Source organism: Palaemon carinicauda, chromosome 7, assembly GCF_036898095.1.
Source record: "Palaemon carinicauda isolate YSFRI2023 chromosome 7, ASM3689809v2, whole genome shotgun sequence".
Taxonomy (NCBI): Eukaryota; Metazoa; Arthropoda; class Malacostraca; order Decapoda; family Palaemonidae; genus Palaemon; species Palaemon carinicauda.
The window spans coordinates 97,747,061-97,765,078 of record NC_090731.1 but is presented as its reverse complement, the minus strand read 5'-3'; the positions used below and the strand labels follow the sequence as shown (position 1 = coordinate 97,765,078).

General features: G+C 37.6%; 1 protein-coding gene across 3 annotated transcripts in view; it reads left to right on the top strand.

Moving 5' to 3' along the window:
• The window catches only part of LOC137643975 (la-related protein 1B-like), a 798,692-nt gene that overhangs the window by 660,089 nt on the left and 120,585 nt on the right, over window positions 1-18,018 (top strand). For all 3 annotated transcript variants that reach the window (XM_068376809.1, XM_068376808.1, XM_068376807.1), the window contains one exon: window positions 4,722-4,866. In XM_068376809.1, the coding sequence (XP_068232910.1) occupies window positions 4,722-4,866 (145 nt within the window). The remainder of the gene's footprint in view (window positions 1-4,721; window positions 4,867-18,018) is intronic.

Here is an 18,018-nt window from a genome sequence, read left to right as displayed (position 1 = left end):
AAATGTAACACTATTGACACTAGTCATTAATGGGATATCCTATGTCATTCCTCTAGAAATTCTCTTCTATTTGTTGATGATCTCTCCATATCATTTGTTGGAGCTAGAATGGTTATGGTTGAGAGAAAAATACAACTCTCAATTGACAAAATTATCCAGTGGGTTGATATGAATGGGTTTAAGTTTTCGACAAGCAAAACTGTGGTTTTCCATTTCTGTCGTATTAGGGGAATACATCCAGGATCGGATATATACATTGAGGGTCAACGGATCCCATGTGTAAGTGAAGCTAAATGTTTAGGCTTGATATTTGATTGTAGGCTTACATGTGTTTCTCACTTTTAAGTGTTAAAAGCTAAAGATCTTGAGGCTCTGAATCTTTTAAAAGCATTGTCCCATTCATCCTGGGAGCAGACTGCAATACTATTTTAGAATTATACAAGGCCCTGATTTTTTTCAAAAATTAGTTGTGTGTGAAATATACTCCTCCACCACCCCAAGCCAATTAAAGATATTAGATTCAATACATCATGCTGGTATTAGATTGTCCACAGGAGCGTTTAGAACTTTGCCTATCACAAGTGTCCTTGTTGATGCTGGAGAATTACCTTTAGACCTTTACCGAAAGTCTTCCATTGTTTGGTGTTGGTTTTGGTTGCAAAGACTTCCTAATTCTTTAGCCTATCAGACTGCAAGCCTTGTAAGCACACATGATACTTGAGTTGCACCCAAAATCTCCACAACCTTATGACTTTCATGTTAAACTATTAATATACAGTCATTATTATTATTATTATTATTATTACTTGCTAAGCTACAACCCTAGTTGGAAAAGCAAGATGCTATAAGCCCAGGGGCCCCAACAGGGAAAATAGCCCAGTGAGGAAAGGAAACAAGAAAAAATATATTTTAAGAACAATGACATTTAAATAAATATTTCCTATATAAACTATGATATAATTAGAAGTAAGATGCTTCCATGGAAATTCCCAGAGGTATCTTTTTGAAAATACTTCAATGTAGTTAAAAAGAATATGACTGACTTAGAATCCAGGTTTCCTTTTATGGAACATGTTGCAGAGCATAGGTGATCGACTTTTATATATACTGATGGCTCCAATTCTGATGCTGGCATTGGATTTGGAGTACATGGTATTGGTTTCAATTTTAGAGTTGCACTTCCTCTAACAGCTTCCATGTTTACTGCTGAACTGTATGGCATACTAACCGCTATTGAGAAAATAGCGTTGGAGAAGGAGGGTAATTTTACCATTTTTAGCTATACAAGGAGTGTCCTTTGAGCTTTAGAAGTTTTTCTTTCCAGTAACCCTTTAGTATTAAAGATTTTAGAATGGCTTTTTATTATTTGACTGAGACGTATAACATTTCAATTTTGTTGGTGTCCAGCACATTTATGTGTGTCTGGGAATGTGAAGATAGATTTACTGGCAAAGAATGCTGCATCCGATTTGCTACCGAGAAGGTATCCTATTCTGGAATGATTTCCTACCTAACATCAAGCAATTGTTTTATAAAAATTGGCAACAACACTGGGATAGTCTAGGTGTCCATAAAATGAGCGAAGTAACAAATGTCATATCTCCTTGGGACGTATAACATGTTGCCCCGAAAGTTGAAGATGTCTCTTTGTCGTCTCCGCATTGGTCTCACTCGGTTGACACACGAGTTTCTGCTAAGTGACCAACACCAAACGTATTGAGACGACTGCTTAGTACCTTGAACAGTGAGGCATTTGTTGACCTAATGCCCCAATTATAGCAACTTAAGAAATAGATATCTGTTTGAGGTTTTAGGTGAGATTGGAAGGTTCATCCTTGCAAAGATTCTTGGACATAATGTGTCCTACTATGCGAGAGTCATTTTTAGATTTATTTGAGAAGCAGATTTTCTGAAACCTATTTAACTTATAATGACATCATAACTTTTATGATTTTGATTGAATATTCTTATTATTTTTTATATATAATGATATTGGTGTCAATGACCTTATTTGTCAGGTTGCCAGAAAACTTTAACTCAATCAATCAATCATCAACGCATTCTAGTATTTGCATCAGAAAGAGCTCATCAGGACGTGGCATTATATTGTCACTGGGCATGTGATGGAACATTTAAAACTATGGAAGAACAGTGGTATCAGCCATTTTGCATTCATGCGATAGTTAATAGGTGCAGTTTTTCATAGGTCTTGGCATTATCAACTTTTATTTGCTTTTGATTTTCACTTCCCTTTATGAAGAAATATGATACACTTCTCTTTATGAAGAGAAATAGACAATAATCTAAAACTTTTGTGAGGTTGTTTTGGTGTGTAAAAGATGTCCCTTAGCCTTGAATTATCAAAATTTCTATAATTTAAGCACTGGATCACTGTTCAAGAATATAGGAAATCACCCTGATATTAGGCTAGTTTATATATATATATATATATATATATATATATATATATATATATATATATATATATATATATATATATATATATATATGCGTAAAAAATCACAGGAAAACGTGATGCTCAGATGCAGAAGAACCACAGGGAAAATGAAAATACGGAATATACACTTAAGTCCTGATTAGTTTCGTGTTACTTCCTCTGAGGAAGTAACACGAAACTAGTCAGGACTTAAGTGTATATTCCGTATTTTCATTTTCCCTGTGGTTCTTCTGCATATATATATATATATATATATATATATATATATATATATATATATATATATATATATATATATATATATATATATATATATATACACACACACAGTAAATGACCTATGAATCTTAATTTTCTGTTGGGTGGAGATTGAGGACTATTTGGGGGTTTCCATTTCCTTTTTTATAGGTAAATATCACCGTTACGTAATTGGTTCATTAGACCACAAAGATTCTTGGATTGGAACAAGTTTAGAATTGGAGCAAAAATCGTTGGACAAAAGATTCACCTGATGAAAAACTTGGGACTGAAAGGCATGGATAAAGTGACAGACGAATTGATGTAGGATGAAAAGTCGGTACATGACCTCAAAGGAATGTTGGGGTGCCCATATGTTGAATCAGTTAGTGGTAGGTCACTGGTCTGCGGTAGAGAAGAACATGCGGGAAGTAAAGGCAGCTGTATTAGCACTGCAATCATTTAAATGATACCTCTTAGGCTGCTCAATAGCATTGATGAATGACAATACTACCGTATTGGGCTTCATCAACAATCAAGACCCTGCTTTTCTGCACTTTTGTCCATTGGTAAGCTCACGAATGTTCGTTAGACAACAGAGTGAAATTGTCAGTGAGGTTCATTCCAGGCAAATGGAATGTACAGTAATCACCAACAATATCAGTTGCCAATGACAGAATTACAGTGGCACCCAGGTGGCTACAGGCAAAATTGTTACTGGACCTTCTCATGCTATTGACCAACATCTGAGGGTGCTGCCTCATTAGCCTAACCGTCTGCGTCAACCACACATATAGAGATATCATAATTTGGTAACATACCAGCATCCCCACAGAGCGAGTTAAATTTTGCAAGGAATTGCAAGATGTCTGTGTACTTCGGTAGATCCTCCATGACAGTATACCAGGCCAAATGGGCAATCTTTTGCGATTGATGTAACCAAAGTTCTCAGGTCCCTGAAAAAGGTTCCCTACGAACCATTTAAACACTCGTCAGTAAAGGATCATACTCACAAGACTGTGTTCTTGTTTGTTTTGGCTTCAACTAAACGTATAGGTGAACTACACAGCTTGTTTTATTTGGTGACCCATTCCGAGCAGGTCTCCCTCTCCTTTGTGCTTACGCTTGTAACACAAACGTTAGAACCTTGCGATTCATGATTCAAATTTTGACACTCCCCAGATGATTTGAACAAATGAGACATACAGGTAGTGTCCTTCATTTGCTGTTTCGGATTAGAATTTCAATTTGTTTTCTGTCCAAAAGGCCATATCATTTCTAGTTGAAAGTTTTGTCATAAACTCGCCCAGAATCTGACCTTGATTGTATTAAAGTCTTGAGGAATAAGGCTCTAGATATTAGAAGTAAAACCTACATCTCTTATTTGTTGCTTTAATATTTCTTTGAAAAGAATTTTAGTTGCAGTCCAATAACGTACCATTTTGGGTTCAGTGGTCATTATCTTGAAGAATCCTCATTTTCTTGTCAAGATTGTTGGTATCTAGATCCTATAGTGGCTGCTGGGAATGTGGTCTTAATTATTTTAGTTCAGTCAATTTATAGATGCATTTTTATATATCAAATATCATTAGGATACATTCTAGAATCATATATTTGAAATTGTATTTTGAGGTGGTTTTCAATAAATGTAGACCAATTAAATATTAGAATTTTAATTATTTTTACTATTTTTAATTTTTACCTCTTTCCTTCTCATCTAGTGAGTGTAGAAATGAAAAAAAATTTACTATGAATATTCAATTTTTCATATGCTTTCTCATTCTTATCAGATTCAAGACAATTTTATATTGACATTAACTAAAAGAATAAGTTTTGTTGTCACCTTATATAAGTGTTTGCCTATAATTTTAGTTACAGAATTTAGTTGAAATAGTAATTCATATTTTTCATTGTAGATATGTTATAAAGTACAAGTGATGAGGATATGAAAATGATATCTTCATTAAGAATGACAAAAATTTTTATTAAATTTGAAATTATTTTTATTACTTTCATACTTCTACAGAGCGTAAAAGGTTGGGTATAGGGCAAAGTCCAGAAATGAATACATTGTACCGATTTTGGTCGTTCTTCTTACGGGAGCACTTCAATCAAAAGATGTATGAAGAATTTAGAAGACTTGCAAATGAGGATGCAAAATTTGGTTACAGGTAAGAAATTGCATATACATTATGCTTAACTATTTATGATATACTAGGTATTCAGAGAGGTGTTTTTACATTATAGACATACCTAAGAATATAAAATTGTGTGTATTAAAGATAAATTAAACCATATACATTTTCAAAGGTATTGATTTCATAGTGTTTAGAGTGTATGTATGTATATATATTATTATTATTATTATTAGCCAAGCTACAATCCTAGTTGGAAAAGCAATATGCTATAAGCCCAAGGGCTCCAATAGGGAAAAATAGCCCAGTGAGGAAAGGAAATAAATAAATGATGACAACAAGTTAACAATAAATCATTCTAAAACAGTAACAACGTCAAAACAGATGTGTCCTATATAAACTATTAACGTCAAAACAGATGTGTCCTATATAAACTATTAACAACATCAAAACAGATGTGTCCTATATAAACTATTAACAACATCAAAACAGATGTGTCCTATATAAACTACAGTATTAACAACGTCAACAGACTCATGTCAGCCTGGTCAACATAAAAATATTTGCTCCAACTTTGAACTTTTGAAACTCTACTGATTCACTACCCGATTTGGAAGATCATTCCACAACCTGGTGACAGCTGGAATAAAACTTCTAGAATACTGTGTAGTGAGCCTCATGATGGAGAAGGCCTGGCTATTAGAATTAACTGCCTGCCTATTATTACAAACAGGATAGAATTGTCCAGGGAGATCTGAATGTAAAGGATGGTCAGAGTTATGAAAAATCTTATGCAACATGCATAATGAACTAATTGAACGACGGTGCCAAAGATTAAGATCTAGATCAGGAATAAGAAATTTAATAGACCGTAAGTTTCTGTCCTACAAATTAAGATGAGAATCAGCAGCTGAAGACCAGACAGGAGAAGAATACTCAAAACAAAGTAGAATGAAAGAATTAAAACACATGCTAGACAACCTCAAATCAATCAATCAATCAATCTTTAGAATAGATTGATCACTGAAAATCTTTTAAGACTTTCTCAATAAGCCATTTTTTTGTGCAATTGAAGAAGATACAGACCTAATGTGTTTCTCAAAAGTAAATTTGCTGTCGAGAATCACACCTAAAATTTTAATTCATACAAATTTAAAGAAACATTATCAATACTGAGGTCTGGATGTTGAGGAGCCAGCGTCCTTGACCTACTTACAATCATACTTTGAGTTTTGTTAGGATTCAACTTCATACCCCATAACTTGCACCATGCACTAATTTTAGCTAAATCTCTATTAAGGAATTCACCAACCCCAGATCTACATTCAGGGGATGGAATTGATGCAAAGAGAGTAGCAGCATCTGCATATGTAACAAGCTGTTTTTCTAGGCCAAACCACGTGTCATGTGTATATAGTATGAAAGGTAATGGGCCAAGAACACTACCCTGTGGAACACCGGATATCACATTCCTATACTCACTATGGTGCACATCAACAACAACTCTTTTGAGATCTATTACTTAAAAAATCAATAATAATGCTAAGAAACGACCCACCCACTCCCAAGTGTTTGAGTTTGAAAACAAGGGCCTCATGATTAACACGGTCAAAGGCAGCACTAAAATCAAGGCCAATCATACGAACTTCCTGACCACAATCAAGGGATTTCTGTACAGCATTGGAGATTGTAAGAAGGGCATCACATGCTCCAAGGCCTTTACAAAAACCCAATTGCAAACTAGGGAATAGATAATTACCTTCAGCAAACCTATTAAGACATTTTGCCAGATGCTCAAAAACTTTAGATAATATGGGAGTTGTGGAAATTGGGCAGTAATCAGAGAGACGAGCTATTGCAAACACATTTACATAGAGGAGTAACATCATCAATTCTCCAACAAGTGCTAAAAGCTCCTCTTCTTGCTAACTTGCGCAAAATAACAAATAACTTTGGAGCTAAGAAATCTTCTGTCTTTATAAAATACAATGGAAAAATACCATTTGGGTATACACCTCCATAAGCATCAAGGTCCATCAACAGAGCTTTAATTTCACAAGATCGAAAAGTTAAACTAGTTAGTTTAGCCTCAGGAAAACATGAATGAGGAAGTTCAAGTTTTTCATTACTCTGTTTACTGTCAAAAACATCAGCCAAAAGGGTTGCCTTTTCCTTTGGACAGTGAGTGACTGAGCCATCTAGTTTAAAGTAAAGGAGGAACTGTTGCATCTACACCAAAGAGTGCAGATTTAAGGGTAGACCACCATTAATGTTCCTAAGTTGTACCAGAAAGGGTTTCTTTTATGGTTAAATTGTACTTCTTTTCAGTTGAGGCATAAACTCGAGCACAAGCTCGAAGCTGAGTATTGTTATTCCTGGTCAAATCTGATCTGTTACACTTCTAAAGATGATAGGCCTCCTGCTTCTCCAAATAAGCACGTCTACAATCATCATTGAACCACGGTTTGTTCTTCATTCGGTACCTTAGCACACGAGAAGGGATACCCTTATCAATTATATTGACTATATTCTCATTCAAAGGGACAACAGGATCTACACTATTATATAATTGTGACCAGTTCAAGCACAAAAGATCATGCAAAATCCCATTCCAGTCTGCTTGGGATTTTATATAAATTTTACAAGAGTATGGTATATCAGGGACAGGCTGCTCAGTCTTCACTACTAATGAAATCAAGGCATGATTAGATGTCCCGACTGGAGAACCAACCTTACTAGTTATAACACCAGAGGAATCAGTGTATACAAGGTCCAAGCAATTACCAGACCTGTGGGTAGCTTCATTTATGATTTCCTCACAGCCTGATTCAGAGGCAAAGTCTAAAGCTCTTAAGCCATGGCGATCGGTAGGAGAAATAGAACTTAACCACTCCCTATGGTGAGCATTAAAATCACCAACAAAGACAAAAGAAGCCTTTCTATCATCTTCTTGTATCTTAGCCATAATGGTAGGAAGACAATCGAAGATAGAATCATCCATGTCTGGATTCTGGTATATCGAACACAAATAAAAGTTGTTATGCCTGCCACAAACTTTTATTACCTGAATCTCATGACATCCACATTGATAGCAGGACTTATGAAAAGCAGGGTACTCAGTCCAAATATACACAGCCATTCCCCTGGCCCTAGGGATGGCATTACATTTCAACATTATTGGCTTCTTAAAACCAGTTATAAGGAGCTCAGATGAGTGCCTCATATTAGAAACCAGAGTTTCTGAGCACAAAAGAATATCATACTGTCTGGATGCAATTGTAAGGTCTTGAATATTTGCATGAAGACCACGAATATTGCAATACAGAAGACGACATTGACGAAATTTAGGACGTACTGGTCCCGGATTTCGCTCAGTGTCTCCAGACAGCATAATGATTAATAGAAATGAAAAAAGAGACATCATACTTAAAAACTAGATTAACAAGAATTATACCAAAAACAATATGTACAGCATTGTAAATAAAATGATTGATGAAGCCCATTGACTATAGTAAAACGTTAGAAAAACTGGTCAACATGGAGGAGCCGATACACCATGCAAAGCTAAATACCCTCCAGGATAGCCACTTACACTGAAGGGAGGACAGTAAGGATGGTTTTGAGAAGAAAAAGAATCAGAAAAGGAAAAGACAACCTCTTGATAAACCACCAGGCATCCATGGCCCTTCTATTAAGCCTGCCCAAAACACTTTCAAAAAAAGAGGAAGAAAAAAAAATAATAATATAGAATAGTGTGCCCGAGTGTACCCTCAAGCAAGAGAACTCTAACCCAAGAAAGTGGAAGACTATGGTACAGAGGCTATGGCACTACCCAAAACTAGAGAACAATGGTTTAGTTTTGGAGTGTCCTTCTCATAGGAGAGCTGCCTACCATAGCTAAAGAATCTCTTCTACCCTTACCAAGAGGAAAGTACACTGAACAATTGCAGTACAGTATTTAACCCCTTTGGTGAAGAAGTGTTTAGTATCTCATTGTTGTCAGGTGTCTAAGGAAAGGCGAGAATATGTAAAGAATAGGCCAGACTATTCTATGTAAGTGTAGGCAAAGAAAAAATAAATCATAACCAGAGAGAGGGATCCAATGCATTACTGTCTGGCCAGTCAAAGGATCCAATACCTCTCTAGTGGTAGTATCTCAATGGGTGGCTGGTGCCCTGGCCAACCTACTACCTACTTACCTACATACCTATATATATATATATATATATATATATATATATATATATATATATATATATATATATATATATATAATATATATATATATATATATATATATATATATATATATATATATATATATATATATATATATATATATATATATATATATAAGGGATTTTGACGTAGAAAAATTCTATTTTTGGGTGAGATAGCCATGTCCTAATGGAAGTTCCTTCTGGCAACTTCTACAGTATAATATTTCTGCAATTGATATTATAAGAGAATTACCTTCGGGTATCACAGGGTTCCAACCCCCGGAAACGACTATCCGAAGATATCGTGTATAATCAGGGACGTATCCTAAGATAACCATAGATATCTGCACCCCAAACAGACCTTACCCAGTCTAATCCACTAAGGCCAATGTTACCTAAGGTCATTAAAAGAACAAATAGTCAACCATTTTTCCAAACAATGAAGATAAAGCGGTCTTTAAATGACGTTATCCTGACTGCATCTTCTGCATGACTGAGTTTGACAGAATCGTAGTTTCTCTCTCTCTCTCTCTCTCTCTCTCTCTCTCTCTCTCTCTCTCTCTCTCTCTCTCTCTCTCTCTCTCTCTCTCTCTCTAATTATCTAAAACTGCCATTTATTCAAATACTATAATTCTCTCTCTCTCTCTCTCTCTCTCTCTCCTCTCTCTCTCTCTCTCTCTCTCTCTCTCTCTCTCTCTCTCTCTCTCTCTCTCTCTAATTATCTAAAACTGCCATTTATTCAAATACTATAATCTCTCTCTCTCTCTCTCTCTCTCTCTCTCTCTCTCTCTCTCTCTCTCTCTCTCTCTCTCTCTCTCTCTCTCTCTCTCTCTCTCTCTCAATTTGAACTGCCATCTACAATGTAGTGTATCAACCAAATGCTGTCACTCCAAAATTAAATTCATGCTCTCTCTCTCTCTCTCCTCTCTCTCTCTCTCTCTCTCTCTCTCTCTCTCTCTCTCTCTCCCTCTCTCTCTCTCTCTCTCTCTCTCTCTCTCTCTCTCTCTCTCTCTCGAAATATCGTACTTCTGGCAGAAATGAAAGGCATTGGTAGAGGGTAGGTTAATGAAAACTACCAGCTACAAGAACATCAACAAAGTTTCCAAAGACATATAGAAATTATAATGCATATGTTTATTTACTAGAAGTTCGTATGTAGATTGTGCTTTCACAACGTCCTCTAGAAATTTATAGCAATGCCAATGTTACATAAGGTGATAGAAAGAACCAAAAGTAAGTGAAGAACAAGAAAAAAGAACCAAGAAAGAGGGAAATATGAATAAGAGTACAAAGCTGAAACCTGCTAACTAAAACGCTGGCAACAATGAGAGATCGCTGGCAACTTGTAACATAGGAATAATAAACTGTGGGTTCAAATACCTCGTTTAAGGTGCATTTATGTAGGAATAAACAATAAAAGTTATCATAATAATAATATATTGATTTCTCTAAGAAAAGAAGCGAAAATTTGTTGCAAATCTTTGGAAGCTCATAACTCAAAAACATACTTATTCACACTTAGGTACATTTTTCTCACTTATTTGTTGTTCGATATTAGAGAGAAAGATATTGAAAAGAATAAAAATCCCACAATTCTGTCTGGCAAAATTTTTATTTTATTTTTACATTTTTTTTTCACAATTATTTTCTCTCTAGACGAGGGGAAAAAATAGAAATTCATTAAAAAAAAAAACAGAAAGGAAAATCAAAATTCTGTCTTGACAGAATTGTTCGGTTAATATAGTAATTTTTATGGTATAAGTTTTAATACAATTGGTATTACAGTAGTGGGGAAAAATGTACCTAAATTTTTTTTTTTAAATCATGATTTTTGCTAATAAATCCAAAAGTTTTTGATCAAATGACTTGAAATTTTTATATGAAATGGTGTAATTTGGATCATACGAAAAAAAATGGCGCACGGTCCCCTTAATGTAGATCATGAAGCAGAAACAGACAGTTTACTTATTAAAGAAAATAAGCTGGAAGAATGCCCAAGGATGCACTTTAGGGCTACGTCGTTGCAGCAGGTTTTATAACACCTGCTGCCACCACAAAATGAAGAACTTCATCCAATTGCTTCACTTAATGCTTGAAAAACACCCTGGTGGACTTCCAACCGCCATTAGCTTGTAAAGCTTCGAATGACATATACTGAAAGGAGTTCATAGATGATTCCACTTTCCTAGGGTCATGACCCAGCGGCATGCTAGCGGGGTCTGCTCTTCAAAGGAAATAAGCCAATATTGCTCTCAGTTGTTTCGTAGACAACTCTGAACCGACCATCTCACCTCTAAAGAATTGGCCCGTTTTAACCTCCTTTGTTCTGTCCAGATATGTCTTTAAACACTGTACTGGACACGGGGTGAGATCACTTTCGAGGGGAACTATTTTTCATGGTCCCCAATATTTAGATGGTAGCTTATCTTAGCCAAAAAGGTAGGATCAGGGTATAAATTAACTTCACCATTGTTTGTAAATTCTGTGACCCTCATCTCTAGAGAGAGCCATAACTCCATTAATCAGAGCACCAGAAGCCATAGCGAATAGAAAAATCGCTCTTCGAGATAAAACTCGGAAAGACAGTGTTTGATCATCAATTTCCGAAGCTAGTTATAAAACTTATTCAATAACCAGGAGATCGGCCTCGGCAGGACTGCTGGTCTCAACCTGGCACAAACTTTCGGAATCGAGACGAAGAGGACAGAGAGGGCCGACTTGCATGACGCAATCGTGGAGGATGCTAAATCTTTCGCATATAAGTCGATCAGAAAGCCTAAACAAAAATCCATAGATTTAGAAGGGGATTTTTATCTTCCACATACCAAACCCAATTTTTCCACGAATTTTCACACCAATTCAAATTAGTGGAAGTTCTATAATTTTCCGCAAATGCCAATTTGTCCCGTAAAATTTGAAATCTTTTTTTTCCCATGGCTAATGCGAAAAAATTATAAGATGAAGGGCATTCGGTTATTAGGATGAAGCGAAGACAGTTTTCCTCTGTCTTACTTGAGACAGGCTCGGGCTGGGTAGAGGTACCAGCCTGGAGTTCATCATGTCACCAAAGGATACCAGTTGTTTGTTTTCCAAAGCGGAGCAACCAGGGCTGCTGTCCACCTGAACGATCAGAACTCGTCTAACACCTTCAAGAGAAGATTGAAGGGTAGAAATACATTAATCTTCTCCCAATGATTCCAATTCATGAATAACACATCCATGCCTATCACCTTTAGATCTACAGATGGTGCTACTTGATTGGGAAGTGTCTTGTTGAGGCTAGTTGCAAACAGGTCTACTTGAAGACCTGGGACTACCACCTTGCATGAAAGGGAATGATTCATCTAGAGACCATTCTGTCTCTAATGGATGTGTTCGAGATAGAGAGTGCCATCCCATTCCGGACTCCATGAGGTGAGATTCAGACAGAAATCCCCTCTTCCTCTGGGCCAATGAAAAAATGGCAATCATTACATGGTTTATTCGGAGAGATCTTGACCCTTGCCTGTCGATGCAATGAACTATTACTCTGCTGTCTAATAAAAGATGAAAATGAGTGTTGTTCTGTAAATGTAGACATTTATAGGGATAAGAAGACTGCCATGGTCTCCAGAATATTGAAGTGGAATTGCTTGAAACTCTGAAACCAATGACCTTACACTCTTGAGAGGAGCATTCCCCCCCCCCCCAACCGTCCAGTGAGGCGTCTGTAGGTAGAAACACTATAGGAGGAGGAAAGTGCAACAGAACCGTCTTGGAAAGACTCCTGGCATGTGACCACTGACGGAATTGTCGTCGAAGCAATTCCTGGGTCATCTTCTGATGATCGCGGAGAGCTGTGGAAGCTCCTTTCTTCTTAACCCTGCATGCATCTTTGAGTTTGACCTTGAGAGGGTTCGTTATAGAAACATACTGAAATGAGCCCAGAACCCTTTCCTGACAACGTCTGGGGGTCTTTCTCAAGAAGATGAAAGACCGAACTAACCGGACTATTTCCTTCCTCTTGGCAGCAGGAATAGAGAGGGCATGGGTCTTCAGATTCCAACGAATCCCTAACCACGGGAACCCTTGATCCGGGTTCATCCTTGACTTCTGGAAGTTTATTTGGAATCCTAGATATTGGAGGAATCTTGCCACGTGATATGTTGCTTCCGTGCATTCCTTTGCTGAGGGAGCTCGAATGGCATATCTCTGAATATATAAGCCTTTCTCTCTAGTCTGAAATCAAGGTAGGGGGAGAAGCGTCGACCTATCGGAAGATGCCAGTAAGCTTCGGTAAGATCTATATAGACTGTGTAAACCCCCGGAGGTAGTAAGGTCCGTATCTGCGAAAGAGTCAGCCTCCAGAACTTGTCGCAAAGAACGAATAGAATGAGATGGGACAAGTCGAGAATAGTTCGAGGAATTATCGAAACATTCTTTTGCCATGCAGAATAGACAACCTCGAAACTTCATAGATTTTGTGCAACGGATAACTCTTCCCAAAAAGTCCTACACATATTGTACCAGATGTGGTGTTAATCTGGAAAAATCTCTTGATCCTCGGGGTTTATCTCTTCCATTTCCAGCCTAAACCACTGGAATTCACGCTTTGTGGCCAAGGACTGAACAGCCATCTGTCCTGGAACCATTACAGTCTTCCCCCTTCTAGAGTATCCTCAGGATGTTTGCCCTTAGGGCCCGTTACTTCGGAGACCCCGACTCGGACCGATTTCTAACCCTTCTTACAGTCTTGGGGGGACGAAAGGACGAGGTCCCTTGTTCAAATCTAGGATTGAATGCTGGGGACCGTGAAGTCATTGGGTGAGGAACAGTTAAAAGATTCTGCAAAGCACTACCTGAAGCAGAGATGAAGGTCTTCCTAAAGTATGTTGGTGTATGGTCCCTCTTAGGTTGAGGGCCAACCTCAGGAATAAATTCCCTTTTTTTTCTTTTAGATCTTCCCCATCTTGGGAAAAGACACTCATGTTCTGCTGCCGCTTTATCCAAGATCTCCTTAACTAAAGTCTGTGGAAAAAGATCTTTACCCCTAATACAGGCATCAGTAAGACGCTTCGGTTCAAGACGAATGATCGCGGAAGCTAAAACATGCTTCCGGCAGACTCTTCGAGCCTGAAAAAGTCAGAGATCCTTCATAAAAATAGCCATGCGCATCTTGGCCAAAAGCAAAAAGACAGGGGCATCAACAGATTACGGATCATCATTTCTACAAGCATTGAAGAGACATCAAAGCTGATAGTCTCTCCCTGGCCTCCAATTCCACCTTAAGTAGGTGTGCCAGAAATCTCGGCAGTCTTTCATTAACTGCCGGCTGGCTATATCCTTATCTAATTTCCCTTCCGTAAAAGTAAACTGAATATCCAACTAGTGTTCAGTGTCAAGGGGAAGAACGAGTGACACAGGTTTCCTTTCTTCCAAGACTGGAAGAGACTTAGCCTCCTTGAAGACCTTTTCCACAGCCAAAAAGGCTTTCGAAGTTAAGGAAAAAACCATTGTGTCGGGTGCTATAAAAGTGGCCAACCTTTCAGTAAAAGCACCTAATTGTGAGCTAATACACCCTACTGTCTTTATGTCCTTCACTGCCAGATGCCGCCTCTGGTGTGAACTAGAAGAATCGTTTCTTAAGGATAGTGTCGTCCCCACGGGCCACCTTCAGCTAACCTAACATAGCAAAAGGGGTAGGCCTCTATATCTGGATAAAATTCCAGATCAGCAACCGGACTAGAGCCTAGCCCCTCTCCAATATGAAAAATACCCTCTGATAGCACTGCATGCCGGATACCTCCACGGGCTCTGTTGCGTGTAAGAGGGAAGCTGGAAGGTAAAACCTTAGACTTAGAAGGATCCTCTGGAGATTTCAAAGCCTTAATCTCCTCCGGTAAGGCTTTACCAATCCTTCATTGGTATTCTTGGGTCCCTTCCATACAGGCCTTCATGTTTTCCAACAGGGACATATTTTCCAAGTTAGATGAGAATGTAGGAAGTGTTGGTTCGCCCGGCTCAACCGGGGAAGGGTGAGGGAGGGACAGAAACTGGAGGCGTACCTGAAAAGGAAGGCGTAATCATAACAGTTGATAGAGCAACCACCGTAGTGACGGCAGTGGAAACTATGGAACGCACCAAGTCTCTTGAAAGTCACACTAACCTCTTCCAATTCGGACAAGTAAGAATCGCCCACATGAGGGAGGGGATCATCAGAATTTACTACTGGCAGGAGAGCCGATTCTCTATCTGAAGATAAAGAAGAAACCAAGGATAAATTCTCCACGTCAAGGCTAAAAAAATTGAAGTGTCATCCACATGGAACTGAACGGTAGAAGTGGGTCTAGGTGGAGCGTACCCCAAAACCGAGTCCTGGACTGCATTCGTGAAAAGAATATCCTTCCAAGCTACAGAAGGAAGGTAAGGAGCCTTTGGCTCAGCATTCTTTTTGTGGAAGAACACCCTCCAATATCCATCCAGAATAATGTAAGTCCTTACACACAATGCAGTCCTGAGGGCCCCAATAGGAGATTGGACCCATCATTCTCCTGCATTGAGCCTGTATCCTGTAGGTATCATGCCCACAGGGATACCTCACGGTCCTGGCACAGATCGGAACTCAACAATGTATCTTCTTCGAAGATTCTGCCGGTAAAGAGGAAAAACGACCATGAGTACCTTAGTCTCTTGAGATCACCACACTGAAAGGAATGGATTAGTATCATTCAAAATTTCAGTCAAAAAAATTGGGAAATTAAATCCCAAAATGTGTGTATTTACAATTTTTGATCAGAAAGAGAAAAAGGGGCCACAATATTCAGACTCCTATAATGGCGTTAGATTAGAAGTAAAGCCAACTGAAATTGTCCCCTTTTATCATTGAATATCTTTCAGATAAAAGGGGGAACAAGAATGCTCTTCAAAAACAATATCCTACTCTCTCCGCAGAGAAAGGGCTAATAGGAAGGTAACAGAGTCACCTACCGTACAAAATATATCGATGCATTAATAATTGGTGCAATCAAAGATAAAATAGAAGAATATTCTTTAAACCAAAATCTGACTAGGGGGATCGTAATAGAATCCCACTTGTAAGATGCACAATCTAATCCACGTCCTCAAAGGATCTGAATAAAGTAATGGAAATAATTAACTAAATATAATAGTTAAATCTAAAGTCTAGTTAAGGAGAATCTTTCGCAAAAGAGAACTCCAAAACTGACTAGCATAAAGATACCTCGCAAGTAGTAGAAGTAAGGTCTTTATGGCACTTGAGGTTTATACTTGTAAATCATATGCCGTCATAACATAATATCCATGCTGTCTTTAATGGCACAGATAGGTAACGCCATCATCAACTCCCAAGGCTGGCACTTGAGGTTTATACTCATGAATCATATGCCGTCATAACATAATATCCATGCCATCCTTAACGGAAGAGATAGGTAACGGCATCGTCAACTCCCAAGGCTATTCCTAAATAATCATACCCAAGACTGGGCGAGAACTGCCACCAGTTACAACAGTGTCGGTAAAGACGGCAGCAAAATAAACTCCGATAATTTGTACCAATTATCATGTCGTAACAAAAAGAGTGTGGCAGTATAGGCCAAATCAATAACATAGCGACATATCACTATAAAATGGCCCAGAAAACTAATACTGTCGGAGACAACAAAGCCGTAAGTACCGACATTGCCGACAATCTGACAACTTTCTTAAAAAGAAGAATGCTGCCGGGTTAAAAGGCCAGAACCCCGAAGGACTAGGCCTTAGAAAAGGAAATGCCGTCGGAGATGACGAAGCCATAAGTTGCGGCATTGCCGACAGACTGACGACTCTTTATAAAGGAGAATGCTGTCGGGTTAATAGGCTAGAACCCCTAAGGGCTAGGCCTTCAAACAATTGTAAAAAGCCACAATGATATATTTAAGTTCGGTATCAGTAATTGGGAAAACCACCTCGATAAGGTGAGACCAAAATATTTATAAGGTTAGAATACGGCATCACACAACTGTCACCGCACCGACAGGAAAAAAGGCTCGCTCTTCACAAAGGGGAACTCGAAAAGTATACCGTGAATTGGATTTTGACCAAAGCGAAAAATCTATTTTTGGGTGATATAGCCATGTTGTCCTGATGGAAGGTTCCTTTAGGTAGCTTTATAAGGGATATTTTGCTACAATGATACTCCCAGAGAATTAACCATAGGTCTCCAGAATTCTAACTCCTGGCGCGAGTATCCTTAATATATCTTTAAGGATATCGCATAATATCAGGGGATGTATTTTTTGATATGACACATAGCAATCTTCACCCCGAATAGATTTAACTCTTTGAGGGGGGAAGAGTGGTGAACGAAGGGGAGCCGTTATATACATACATACATATATATATATATATATATATATATATATATATATATATATATATATATATATATATATATATATATATATTCATATATATACACACACACACATATATATACACACACACACACACATATATATATATATATATATATATATATATATATATATACTCATATATACACACTCACACATATATATACACACACATATATATATATATATATATATATATATATATATATATATACTGTATATATATATATATATATATATATATATATACAGTGAGGCCTCGCTACTTTGCGGTTCGACTATCGCGGATTCACAACTTCGCAGATTTTTTTCATAACGCATGTATAAACATATGTCGCAGATTTTCCGGAAATTTCGAAAATAGCCGCGATATATGAAGACCCCAAATATTTCGTTAATTCCATTAATAATTAGTAATATCTGCTCTTACTGATGGTTCATTGCATTACATATGACATATAATTCAGTACAGAAAGAAATAAAACACGAAAAGAGAATGTGATCATACGATAATTCAGTATACGTAGTAAAATTAAATCGAACATGAAACACAAATCAGGTGCAGTCTGACTTTGTCA